This window comes from Bicyclus anynana, chromosome 18, assembly GCF_947172395.1.
Source record: "Bicyclus anynana chromosome 18, ilBicAnyn1.1, whole genome shotgun sequence".
NCBI classification, from domain to species: domain Eukaryota; kingdom Metazoa; phylum Arthropoda; class Insecta; order Lepidoptera; family Nymphalidae; genus Bicyclus; species Bicyclus anynana.
Genome location: NC_069100.1, coordinates 13,850,280 through 13,862,849, shown reverse-complemented (window position 1 = coordinate 13,862,849; position 12,570 = coordinate 13,850,280). Strand labels below are relative to the sequence as shown.

Genomic DNA, 12,570 nt, shown 5'->3' with positions numbered 1-12,570 from the left:
CCTAGCGTACGTAAGAGTAAGATGTAGTTGTTGCGGTGCTATAGTTCAATAGTTTCTATTTTATTTATTTTATTTATTTAATTCCTATAAGTATACTGGTATAGTTTTCTGTTTTGCTGCCACACTCCTAGCTATTTTACTTGCTTCGTTGATACAATGCCGAAAAATTATCTATTGTAGTAGGTTAGAGTTTTGGGTCACCATTCGTCATCAGCCAGCCAATTTCCGTGAGACTACGGGGGCTAAAAAAATAGCCTATAACATTCACAATTAACGTGGCTTTTTAGTGGTAAAAGAATTTTCAAAATTGATTCAGTTGATCCAGAGGTTACCCCCTACAATAACACAAACTTCACCTCTAAATGAGTATAGAGTATAGATTATGTAACTCACCGGCGCACCAGGTACCCCTTGGCGCGCGCCAGTATGCCGTGGATGGCGCGCGCGAGCCGCGCGTACCGGCGCCGCGCCAGGAAGCCGCGCACGCAGCTCTGCACGCGCACGCAGCACAGCCGCTGCACGTCCGCGCGCAGCTTCTCCAGGTACGCCACCTGGTGGCGGTGCGGGAATATAGAGCAACTGCTCAAATTGTGCATCCTTCGAACCCGACGCTGGATAACGAGGGATCACAGTCCGCGCGGAACCACCGGATTTGACTCAAATCCACACCCCTAGGCTGAAAAGCCTCGACCCCGGGAGGGGTTGGATGAGAACACCGGGGGTGCAAGGTCCCCCGCTACACACCCGGGTAAGTAGGCATTGCCTCGAGGCCCGTACCCCCGCCCCGCCCACACGCGCCGGAGCAGACCCCCACCTCGTGTGCATCGCTACAGCTTGACGATTATATGCAAACGTCAGGCTGCGACTGAATCCGCCTACATTTCGTTCAAAGAAAGAAAAAAACATCAAAGTGTGTGTCGGCCCACGTGTAGGGGTTCCGTATATTAAATGAGAACAAGGATTTAACCGTTATAATGAAAAAATACAAATAGTGATACATACTATAGGCCATCATCATCTCCTTTCCCTTATCTTCACACTTAAGTGAGGTCAGAAAAATATGTCAATCTTTTGTTATGATATATTTTAATGGGTTTGGCTAGTGATTTTTATGACCGCCACCTTTCGTTTCAATGGGCACCTCTTTGGTAGTGGGCCCTTTGTCGGAATGTGGGTAATACTACCGTTTAATGTGTTATATTGTTACCCACTTGCGACGATTTCCCTTAGTCGCCTTTTACGACATCCACGGGAAGACATGGAGCGCCCCAATTCTTACACCGGGAATCGCACAGTGCTACATACTATAGGTATTATTTTAATTTCTTTGATTTTAAAATACTTGCATATCGGCCTTGCTTCTTCCATTCTCTTCAATCTCTTCATACAAGTTCGTCGTTTTTAGGTACTCTTAACCTACCTTTAATGACAATGTTCTGGTTTTGTCCAGGAAAGGTTCTTTGGCCTTCCTCTTCCAACATTTCCATACATCCTCGGCTCATAAAGCCTTTTAGTTTGTCTTTTATCATTCATACATCCAGTATAAATGTTAACACACATAAACGAATAAATATACCTGTCCAGCTCTGAAGAAGATCTTGGTGGCGCCGAACTGATACTTGTCAGTGTCCTTGACGTGCTTCAGCAGGATCTTGGTGCACGTCGCCTTTATGTTGGAGCGGTCGATGTCTTTGAACAGGCACAGCAAGCGGTATCTGCGAATTATACCACGTTAGGGTTCTGAATAATATAGGTATTACACACTTTTTATCTCTACCGTTTTCACTACGATCTAAAGGCGATAAACTACTGAAAATTATTACTTTTATTTTATCAATACGGGTCATTAAAGTGCAGTTTAATTTTACAATTTATGGCTAAAAACGCACGCTATACGCAAAATTTCACGTGACAAGAGAAAGATATTGACAACCAATTGCGACGTAATCGAAAATAACGCGCTCTCTTTTTCATATTTTCGCACGGAAAAGGAGTCAAAATTAACCTTTGGCACGCATGTTAACCCTGTTAAAACATCCTTACCTTTGAAAGAAGTCTTGGTACAGCCACCTGGACGGGAAACCAGCCGAGGAAATTCGTATGGTTTCTAGTACGCCGCAAGCTCTGTAACATACAATGCGCAATGCTGACAAGATTCCCAATTTTCAAGTTAAAAAAAAAAGAATCGAAATACACCCTTTCGGACCTCCAAGCCGAGATCCCAGAATCACAAGAGACGCCCTTAGAATATTTATTTGCCATCAGAAGAGAAAATATTAAGACTTCTAAATATCTCCCCTGCGCCGCACGCAATGCGTCACAGGCTTCATTCAGATGTTGCCGTAAACGGGTGAAAAAGTGGGTGGGACGCACCTCAGTTGATTGACAGCTCTGGCGGCGTCGAACTGGAAGGCCGTCTTGGTGTCATTCGGCTTGATGCAGCGCACGTAGTGGGGAGTGGTCGCCGACAGCGTGGCCATCAGCGCGGACAGCGACGCGCGGAACTGCGCGCCCACGGTCTGCTTCTGACCGGACGCGCGGCGGGGAGGTTGCTGCACATGGAAAAGTATTTATATAATGATTTATTTATATTGCAATCCTCCGAGAAAAAACGACGAACCCATGCGTCGACGTCACCCAGGTCCGACAAAATACGTACGTTTCACCCCGAAACCGGAGCATCCTCAGGAGATGTTAGCTCTACAACGTGCAATTGCAAAGACTTTGCAATTGCACGGGTTTGTTATGCATGGGTTCGTCGACTTTTCGCGGATGATAGCAAAATAAATAAATCATTATATAATCAGATTAGGTATGAACAACCGAAACGCTTCGTACGCGTCCAAGAGACATCAACCACGTATGGACGTAGAGTTCTGCGATACCTGGCAGTTCTTTGGTAAAAGGGTGAAGAGGGAAATAGATCGAAAAGTTCCTGAGTGCACTGTCCGAAATAAATCTTGTAAACAACAACAGACAGGCAACTTTTTGGCTATGCTCCAACTATTGCAATTTTGCATTAGTCGTTCGTTAGTCGTTACCGATGAGCCTTCTAGCTCGGCAATCCACCAGGCCAGAGCAGCGAGCTGTTATTTGACTGAACCATTCCATAACTGGGAGCAGTACTCCATGCACGAACGAACCTGAGCTTACTTACTTGTCCCTCAACGATAACTATACCAAAACACTTACAGTAAGACTTCCCAGCGGCATAGACGGCGTAGCCCGCCTTCTGGACGGAGGGGGCAGTGTAGCGGAGTGGTCGACGGGAGTCTCGGCGAAGATGACGTGTATGAGTCGGCAGCAGGTCGCAGACTTGATGCACTCGAGCTGCTCTTCCAATACGGTGTCGCGGTTCTTCTCTAGGAATCCGCCACATTGGTATTCTACGTTGTCAGCGAAATGCTTTATTATGAAAGCTGGAACAAATTGAAAACATATTATTACTTCCAATTTACTGCCTACCTATCACCCTGTATCAATATGGTTAAACAGTAAATCGAATTCAGAAATTCAAGCAATCTTGAAGAACTATTTTGTGAAGTACTATACTGACTATTATAATTTGCCTCTTCTTACCAACTATGGTAAGAAGGCAGGCATTAGCCTACCACAGAAACAGGTATAAAAGATATCCATTAAATCTAAGACAACTACACAATTGCAAGCAACGCATTGACAACTTCTGCGTATAATCTCCGTAGATGAAGATAATGCACAAAGGCGTCTCATTTCACCCAGACATGACCAAGATAACGGGACCACCCATACTGACTCTACATAAGTTGTTTAACAGTTCTATTTCTTCTAATTCGTGGTTTAGAACTCTGAACAACCATTTGACGAGACAGCAAATCCAACATGGCATGGATACGAAGCCCTGGTCTGAGCGTGGTCCTCTATTAGTTAAGTAAAATTGTAGAAATACATCAACACTTACCAGCATTCCCAAACCTCGGCTTCATGAAGTGGGGGTACTTGGCGCATTTATCATGCAGTTTGGAGACGAAGCCCTGGTCGGAGCCCTGCGGCACGCGGCACTCCTCGTCGAGCAGCGCCAGCACCCCGAGCCGGTCCTCTATGAGGTCGATGCAGGGCTGGTTATCGTAGAAGTCTATCATCTTCCACGATATCTCTTCCTGTGAAATAAACAATATTTTAAATCGACGTTTATTGTAAATGCGAAAGTGAGTTTGTTCGTTATGCTTTCATGGCTAAGCAGCTGATTAAATTTAAACTAAACTTTTCATTAAAAGGAAAGCTAAAACTACATTTCCTTATGTCAACAGAAACTACGTGAAACCACAGGATGTCCGCAAGTATTGCATAGGCTTCCATTTTTTAAAACAGCCTATATTTTTTGTCTGTAAAATTTTAACATACTCCATAATCTGACACCTTGAGTAACTATTTGTTTTGTTTGTTGTACTCTTTAAGTATTGTTGGAGGTTCTGAAGGAACGAAAAGTATGGCAGAAGAAATTATCAGTGTGGAACTATAAAACTGGATGGAGAAAAATGGTTGAGTTTAGCCTACAAAGAAATTATTGTAGAGTAATGGTTTACACCCATACATTTTGCATGCTTACTTGTGTTTTATACAAACCTACGTACCTTAATATACTCATCCTGTTCTAGTTTGAAGACGTGCGAGTTGAACTGTTGCTGCAACTTTTCGTTGGCATAGTTGATGCAGAACTGCTCGAACGAGTTGATCTCGAACGTCTCGAACCCATATATGTCCAACACACCTGCAAGTTAGTTAGTCAACCATCTTAAAAGATCTTATTACTCAAACAAGTATGAACCTTGTGACCTTAATAATAATGTGCTTTTTCGCATGACCAGTGTCTAACGCCCTATTGACAGCATGAAAGAGCCACGCGACCTGTTCGCCGTACACTTTTATCACAAAAGCACCCTCCCTCTCGAACGTTACACGTATACTTAGTAACCAAACAAATTTCAGCTTTATTTACTTACTAACAAAGTGCTATTTTGCATGATCAGTGTAAAACACCTCGTTGATGGCATTGAAACGATGACCTCCTGCGCGGACGCTATTCGCCGATGAGTCAGCCATCTTGAGAGTTCCAGTTACCCAAAAAAATATGAACCTTGAGTGCTTACCAATAAAGTGTTTTTTCGCATGACCAGTGTCCAACGCCCTATTGACGGCCTGAACAAGCCACGCGAACAGTTCGCCGTACATTCGCTTCGCCAAAGCGTCCCGCGCGAACGCCGCGCGCTGCAAGTCCATGCGCGACACGATGACCTCGTGCGCGGACGCTATTCGCCGGTGAGTCAGCCATCTTGAGAGTTCCAGTTTTGAAACTCCGAGCAGAGAGCATACTGTTTTTAGGTGGGTGTCGTCTGACTGCAAAAAAAAAACTGCGTTGAGGAATACTTAAATGACCACTTTGACTCATTTCTATACTACTTACTAACGTAACAAAGGTTCGTTTGTTTGAGCAACTTCCTAGTGATGTCGAGAAACTCTGCGCAAATATAAAATATTGAACATTGGAGTCGTTTTCAAGTTTCAAGATGAATATAAAATACAGATAACTCTTACCTACGTTGAAAATAATAAAGGAACTTTAAAATGTCAGAATCCTAACCTCAATATAAGCGCATTCGGCGTCCTCTTCCGACGAAGTGAGGTCCACGTTGCCGAGATGCAAGATGGACGCAAGCACTGTGAACATGTTCTGTTGCTCCGACTCTGTCACGCCTGGGAATACAAAGAGATGGAGATAACAATTACAGAAAGGCCTCGCCTGCATCAACAAAATATCTCGTGACGAAAGAGACATATTGTCGTCCTCGAGAACGAACTAGAGGAAGAAACACACCAGTAGACATTTCTCGTGAAGAAAAAAAGACACAAATAGTGGAAATTTCGCTATCTCTTTCGTGGCATGAAAGAGACAGCAATATTTTCGACAATAAGGTTTTTCCATCGTGAGATACGTCATGGCACGCAACCTTGACGTTGGAAAGCAGACTATACTAGAACATCAATAAATATCACTTTACCCAGGGTAGTGAGCGCGGTTTTGGTCTCGTTGAAAGTCTTGAAGTCGTTAACGCCGTCGATCTGAGGACTCCCGCCTTGGTTTAGGTAGTGGAAGCAGTCTTGGTGATCTGAAACAAACAGCGTGACTAACTAACAATGTTCCATTATTCTTCGAAGAGATTTATATTCGGAGTTATCATCATTATTGTCATACAAGCGGATAGACGTCCACTGCAGGCCTTTTGTAGGGACGTCCAAACACCACAATCCTGAGCCGTCTGCATCCACCCAATCTCTGCGACTCACTAGATGTCGTCAGTCCACCTGGTGAGGGATCGACCGACACTGCGCTTTCGAGTGCGGGGTTCGCCATTCCAGCACCTTGTGACCCCAACGTCCATCAGCTCTTCGAACTATGTGTCCCGCCCATTGCCACTTAAGCATCGCGACTCGTTGAGCTATGTCGATGACTTTGGTTCTTCTGCGTATCTCCTCTTTTCTGATTCTATCACGCAGAAATACTCCTAAAGCTCGCTCCATCGCCCGCTTAGTGGCACTGGCCTTCTTATTTGGTGTTATATAACAAGCAGATCTTATGTTTCTACTCAAGACTTCTCCAGCAGGCGAGACAGGTGTACACGGTGACAACGAACGAAAGAGGGACAACACCAGGGTGTTAGCTACCGCTCTATTAGGCGTGTCAATGATAAGGTGCGTCCGGCCTACAGGGGCCTCTTAAGTGTGAAAGCAAAAATTTAAAATGCAACCCACAATCTCACTTACTCTGTGAGTTCCCTAACCCAGAAAAAACATATCAAAAAACTGCAGTTCTCAATTCAGAAATGATGAGGTAAAAATAAGCAATCTCAGTTAAGCGTGCGACTAAAGGTGGAAGAATCCTACGAATACTTAAGTTAAGTCTCATATTTATGTCATACTAGCTGACCCGGTCAAGCTTAGCTTTGACTCATTCTCTACCCCGTTCATACTCTACTCCCACCCGACACCTACCCTGGTAACCCTACTCCCACCCTACTCCTACCCTGCCCTACTTTTACCCTACCCTGCCTCAACCCTACCCATACCCTACTTATACCCTATCACTCACCAAGCTTCAGGTCAGGCATGTGTCGCGCAGCGGCGCACAGCTGGTAGAAGATGTGGTAGTTCCGCTCGCCCGCGCTCTGGTACGTCACGCGGGACTTCTCCAGCAGATACGTGCGCATGCTGGCGCCGCATATCCTGTACTCCGGGTCGAAGTGGATCTCTATGAACTTGCCGAAGCGGGACGAGTTGTCGTTCCTGGTCGTTTTCGCGTTTCCTATAGCCTGTGGATAGTGGATCCTCTCAGTATTTTATTTTGACAAATTATACGACGAAGAGCACTATAAACTTAAGTGTGACAATCAATGAGAATATAACAATCTCGCTTTCGTGAACCAAGACAATGAAATAAGGAAATAATTATTATATTATACAGACTCGTCCAAAATATAGTATTTTTTCGTGTTTCGGCCTTTCATTAGAGCGTGACTTGACTCACACCATGATGAAAAGTGCTGAGGTCTAAGTTGGCCGCATTTGCCTAGAAGATCACTATTGCACTAAAAGTGTCTAAAATGTTGGTAGAAGGAACAACTCAGGAAGGACATTTACATTTATACCGGACGACTACTTTTATGATATATTTGAACTTCTACTTGATCTTTAATTTTTAACTTTGACTTTTGACTTTGACTGGCTTTTGACTTTGACTTTTGTCTTTGACTTTTGATATAAACAAACCTCCATGATAGGGCTGGAGGCGAGCACCTTCCTCTCCACCTGCGTCTCGCTCACGTTCCCCCGCACAGCCGCGAAGTATCGCATCGCGTATTTAGCCGACACCGTCTTACCCGCGCCGGACTCACCGCTTACTGCAAATTCCAAACCAAATAATAATAAAGTCTTTAATACAAAGGCCTCTTCCAAGCTTTTTCACAATTCTCGATTCCTGTCTTATTTGTCAACCCATCACTGTTTCAGCCTTCCTTATCTCCTTTGCATATGACTTGTATACCATTGCGTGACCGTTTTGCTCTATTTTGATCTCTCTGATTGTGTGGCCTGCCCACATTCATTTAAGTTCCTTATAAGAAACTTAAATGGACACCAAATTCCATAACCAAAACCATTAGAAAACTTAATAAGAGAAAGCTTAACTTATATTACACACATTGTCATAAAAAATGTCAAAGCTATGGAAGATACCGAGAGTCCTACACACCCAATACAATCACAAGAAGAAATTAAGAGAAAAATTTGTAATTATTAACCTCACACTCACCTCTATTTCCCATAACTGTTTAAGTTTATTTTTATTTTTGAGTTTGTGTTTAAGTTGCTTACCGATAATACTCTGGTCCCTTCGTTCTCTCTCCAGTTTAGTGTAGGCCTCTTCAGACACGGCGAATATGTGTGGGTCGAGGTCACCCATAGATTGGCCGCGGTAGGCCATGATTGTTTCGTCACCTAAAAGAACAACAGACTGTAAAATGCTTCATTACTTTATACATTACTTTGTGTACTAAATATTCTTTGAATTATGTCAATTAACTATACCCATTTAATGATTTGAGTCATAATAACATTGGGCACCTTTTATTATTTCATGTAAATGAATCCGGTTGAAAATATTTTACATTATAGAAGAAATCATCTTACCATATATGGGCAAGTCATAGTAAGGATTGATAGCGACGAGTACAATCCCGCAATATGTGTAGATCGCATTCCGGTCACAAAATCTGTAAACAATAACCATAGAGTAATTGTGACGTCAGTAAAACACTGTATATTAATAAAATTTATTGACTGTAAGAAGAGTATTAAGTTTGAAAAACCGAAGGATGTTGGGATCCCAAGGTCGTCATGACCACGCACCAGAAAGTGTTGGTCAAACTCCTCTAGGAGGACTGATGAAATCAAAAGAGTAATAGGAAGCTGCTGCTAAAGACTTTGTATACTAATATTATAAAGCTGAAGAGTTTGTTTGTTTATTTGCTCGAACGCGCTAATCTCAGAAACTACTGGTCCGATTTGAAAAATTATTTTAGTGTTAGATAGCCCATTTATCAAGGAAGGCTATAGGCTTATATTATCTTCATATTCCTACAGGAAAGATAATCACGCGGCTGAAACCGCGCAGCGTCAGCTAGTGATGAATAAGATGATAAAGTCACAGAATAAGATGATAGAGTCAAAACGTTTCAAAAAGTTGGGATTCTGAGGTATTTGAATTCGGACGAACTCGAACGCGAGCCCATATTGAAAAACGCAGTGTTGGCTGACCATTCACTAGGTTGACCGACCACTTCAAACTAGTAACAGGGAGCTATTGCATTGCTATGCCTATGTCTAACAGTGGACGTCCATCAGTTGATAATGAGGATGAATTCATTGACTTTGGTCATACCTGACTTTGAGGTTATGAAGCACAGCGGGCTCGTGCAGGTACGACAGCGACGTGAGGTCATTCTGTCCGATGAGGAGCGACGGGTTCCTTAAGGGAGGAAGCTTTTTCTCATCTGTGATCTGCAACATAGCATATTACTCACTGTAAGATATCTTTCATGCTAAATAGACTACAAACATGCCTGATGGAAAGCAATGATGTGATCTAAGTTGGAGCGCATTTATATACATGATGCCTACCCACTTTTGCCTTGAAGGTAAACAAATCATGGGCCAAGAAACAGAAGCATTTGCCTATTATTTGTTAATTTATGTAAACGTACAACTTGAGCAAGACCGGGACACATATACTTCAACAATATTCGTCACTTTACGGTGACATCTCAGTTAACGACTACTTTGTCGTTAAAAAAACCGGGCAATTGCTAGTTGAATTTGCTCACTGAGTTATGTAGAATTATAATAAATAGTTCAAGAATCTAACACCGCAATTTTTGCCGAACTTTGCCCGAAATTCCAGAGTAAACTGCACCAGTGAGTTTGTCTAAATAAGTTGAGGTGTATTTAAAGGGAAAACAACACATCTTATGCCAAACGTGTCCTGTAAAAAGTTGCGCGGTTATAGGAGATGGGTTTTCGTCTAAAATCAGGTACACTTACTTTAATCTGTCGTATTTCGCCACTCTGGTCGATCCTGACGATCAGAACTCCTGACCGGTAGTCGCTGGTGACAGTGGCGCCCTCCCACACTTGCACTGGATGCTCCACCCACACATGGGCGTCCTGCAATAGAAGTTTCACCATTACAACACAACGTCAAGAAATTGTTGCCTTAACCACGATTAGTTAAATAGTAGATGTATTGAGAACTAGTTGACGCCGCGCAGTTTCACCCGCGTGGTTCCCGTTACACGAAGGAATAGGGGGATAATATATAGCCTATAGCCTTCCTAGATAAATAGGTTATCTAACATTGAAAGAATTTTTCAAATCTGACCAGTAGTTCCTGAAATTAGCTCGATCAAACAAACATACAAACAAACTTCAGATTTATAATATTAGTATAGATGAATAAACGCAATGAAACAAATAGAACAATCAATTAATCTAATCTTAATTTTGTTCTTCTTTCTTTCTTCCGATTTCGTACGCCAGTATTGTGTGAACAAAAACCTATTGACGCCGATTTAGTTGAAATGAAATGAAATGAAAATGAAATGAAAATTTATTGTTTTATCAAGTTTACATAGCTGATTGGGCTGGGACCTTCTATTAAGTACTAGACCTGTATCAGAAAGCCCCGCTCTTCCTTAACTATAATATTATTATAATTATAAAACAAAAAGAATAATTTTAACATAAATCCAAATAATACATAATTTTAGTTGGATGGATGGTTGGCATGGATCTATGAATTTCAGATTGTTTTTAATGGGTTCTAGCCATTGAGGAGCTCTTCTCCATGTTAAGAGAACAAAGGGACTTGGAGAAGAGGATAGATCCACCACGCTATTTGGTTGCGGGCGGATTCACGAAAAGTACGAGGTTTAGCTCTAAAACCGATGGCTATTACATGTAGATGTTAAAGATCTATAGTAACGTCGAAGGTTTAACGTACTCTCCGAAGCACGGCGTAAGTGTTACAAGTTACAACCAACCAACTGGATACTGAAAAGGTTTTGTAAGACAACCTCAATGATCCCATTTTTCAAAGCAATATCCAGGATTAAAATCTCAAACCTAGGATGTTATGATCCATTGCCAAAACCACTGAACCAAAAAAGCCTTAATAGCTCAACGGTAAGAGCGTTCGGACTCGTCACAGAAGGGTGGTTGTTCGATCACCACCCCATTGGTCTATTGTCTTTCCCGACTAGTTGGAGGGGAATGGAAATATTGGTCATATTTAAAAAGATACGGCACATATTCTTAAAAACAAAAGAAGAAGTAACGAACATTAACATATCGTCTCACTGTTGCGCAAGGGTCTCCTCTCAGAATGAGAAGGGGTTGGCAAATAGTCCACCACGCTGGCCCAATGCGGATTGGCAGACTTCACACACAAAGAGAATTACGAAAATCGCTCAGGTATGCAAGGTTTCCTTACGATGTTTTTCCTTCGCCATTTGAAACATGAGGTGCATGCCCCGGACTAGATTAGAACTTACACTCTCTGAATCGAAGGCAAATATTTAGTAATAATTAATTAAATAATTATTATTTCTCTAATAAGCTTTAACATAATATCTCAACACAAGTATAAAACCACGTGTCTGCGGTTTTCACAGCTAGATTAATTGACTTCAAACAAACATGATCAGTTTCATGGAAACAAGACATAGACATTCTCATAGAGGTGAATATCTTAGCATTCCATGGATTCACCGTCAGAGTACAGGTATCATCGTATGGCGGAAAAGAAAACTTAGGAACGAGAACTACGCGAGTAAAAGGTCTTTAAAAAGATTGTAGAGATTTTGCTGATATTCCTCTCAATTTTTTTTAATAAAACATTTAACATGTATTTTTTTCTAATATTCTCTCCAATTAATCGGAAAATACTGTGTTAGGAGTGAGTATGACAGTAGTGTACGGGCGGGGATGGAACCACCAACACTCGGTGATGAGTCCGACCCCTTTACCATAGAGCTATTGAGACTTCTTAATTATTTATAGCCTGGTCCAACTCTCGAAACCAGGACATTATTCCATAACCGCTGGTCTGACGTGTATTCATTATTATCAACCCATATTCGTCCCATTGCTGAACACGAGTCTCCTCTCAAAATGAGAGGGGATAGGCAACGACGTGTATTATTTAGTAGTAGAGTAGATAAATGTCGATATGCTTCGTGCTAATTCGAGTTAATTGAATTACAATAGTTCATGCTTACTTAAACGTCTGCTATCGGACATCTAAGTACGCGCACTAATTTGTTATTTAATTAGTTTTGCCGACAAAGAGATTTTTTATTGACCTTATTTAGGTCCAGTAAATTAATGCCTCTTACCACATGCTAGCAGAACCCCGCGATTTCACCCGCGTAATCCCCATTCCCGTGGGAATACGGGGAAAAAAACATAGCCTATGTTGCTCGC

At 42.1% G+C, this 12,570-nt stretch overlaps 1 protein-coding gene across 1 annotated transcript in view; it reads right to left on the bottom strand.

The window, feature by feature from the left end:
- Positions 1 to 12,570, bottom strand: part of LOC112045940 (unconventional myosin-Va) — a 54,986-nt gene that overhangs the window by 38,778 nt on the left and 3,638 nt on the right. The window contains exons 2-17 of the mRNA XM_024082339.2: positions 10,132 to 10,254; positions 9,473 to 9,591; positions 8,722 to 8,804; positions 8,407 to 8,529; positions 7,804 to 7,934; positions 7,127 to 7,346; positions 6,039 to 6,146; positions 5,621 to 5,733; positions 5,130 to 5,376; positions 4,614 to 4,750; positions 3,941 to 4,139; positions 3,193 to 3,419; positions 2,374 to 2,552; positions 2,044 to 2,124; positions 1,577 to 1,715; positions 394 to 551 (exon numbers count right to left, since the gene is read on the bottom strand). Coding sequence (XP_023938107.2) covers positions 394 to 551; positions 1,577 to 1,715; positions 2,044 to 2,124; positions 2,374 to 2,552; positions 3,193 to 3,419; positions 3,941 to 4,139; positions 4,614 to 4,750; positions 5,130 to 5,376; positions 5,621 to 5,733; positions 6,039 to 6,146; positions 7,127 to 7,346; positions 7,804 to 7,934; positions 8,407 to 8,529; positions 8,722 to 8,804; positions 9,473 to 9,591; positions 10,132 to 10,254 — 2,387 coding nt within the window. The remainder of the gene's footprint in view (positions 1 to 393; positions 552 to 1,576; positions 1,716 to 2,043; positions 2,125 to 2,373; positions 2,553 to 3,192; positions 3,420 to 3,940; positions 4,140 to 4,613; positions 4,751 to 5,129; positions 5,377 to 5,620; positions 5,734 to 6,038; positions 6,147 to 7,126; positions 7,347 to 7,803; positions 7,935 to 8,406; positions 8,530 to 8,721; positions 8,805 to 9,472; positions 9,592 to 10,131; positions 10,255 to 12,570) is intronic.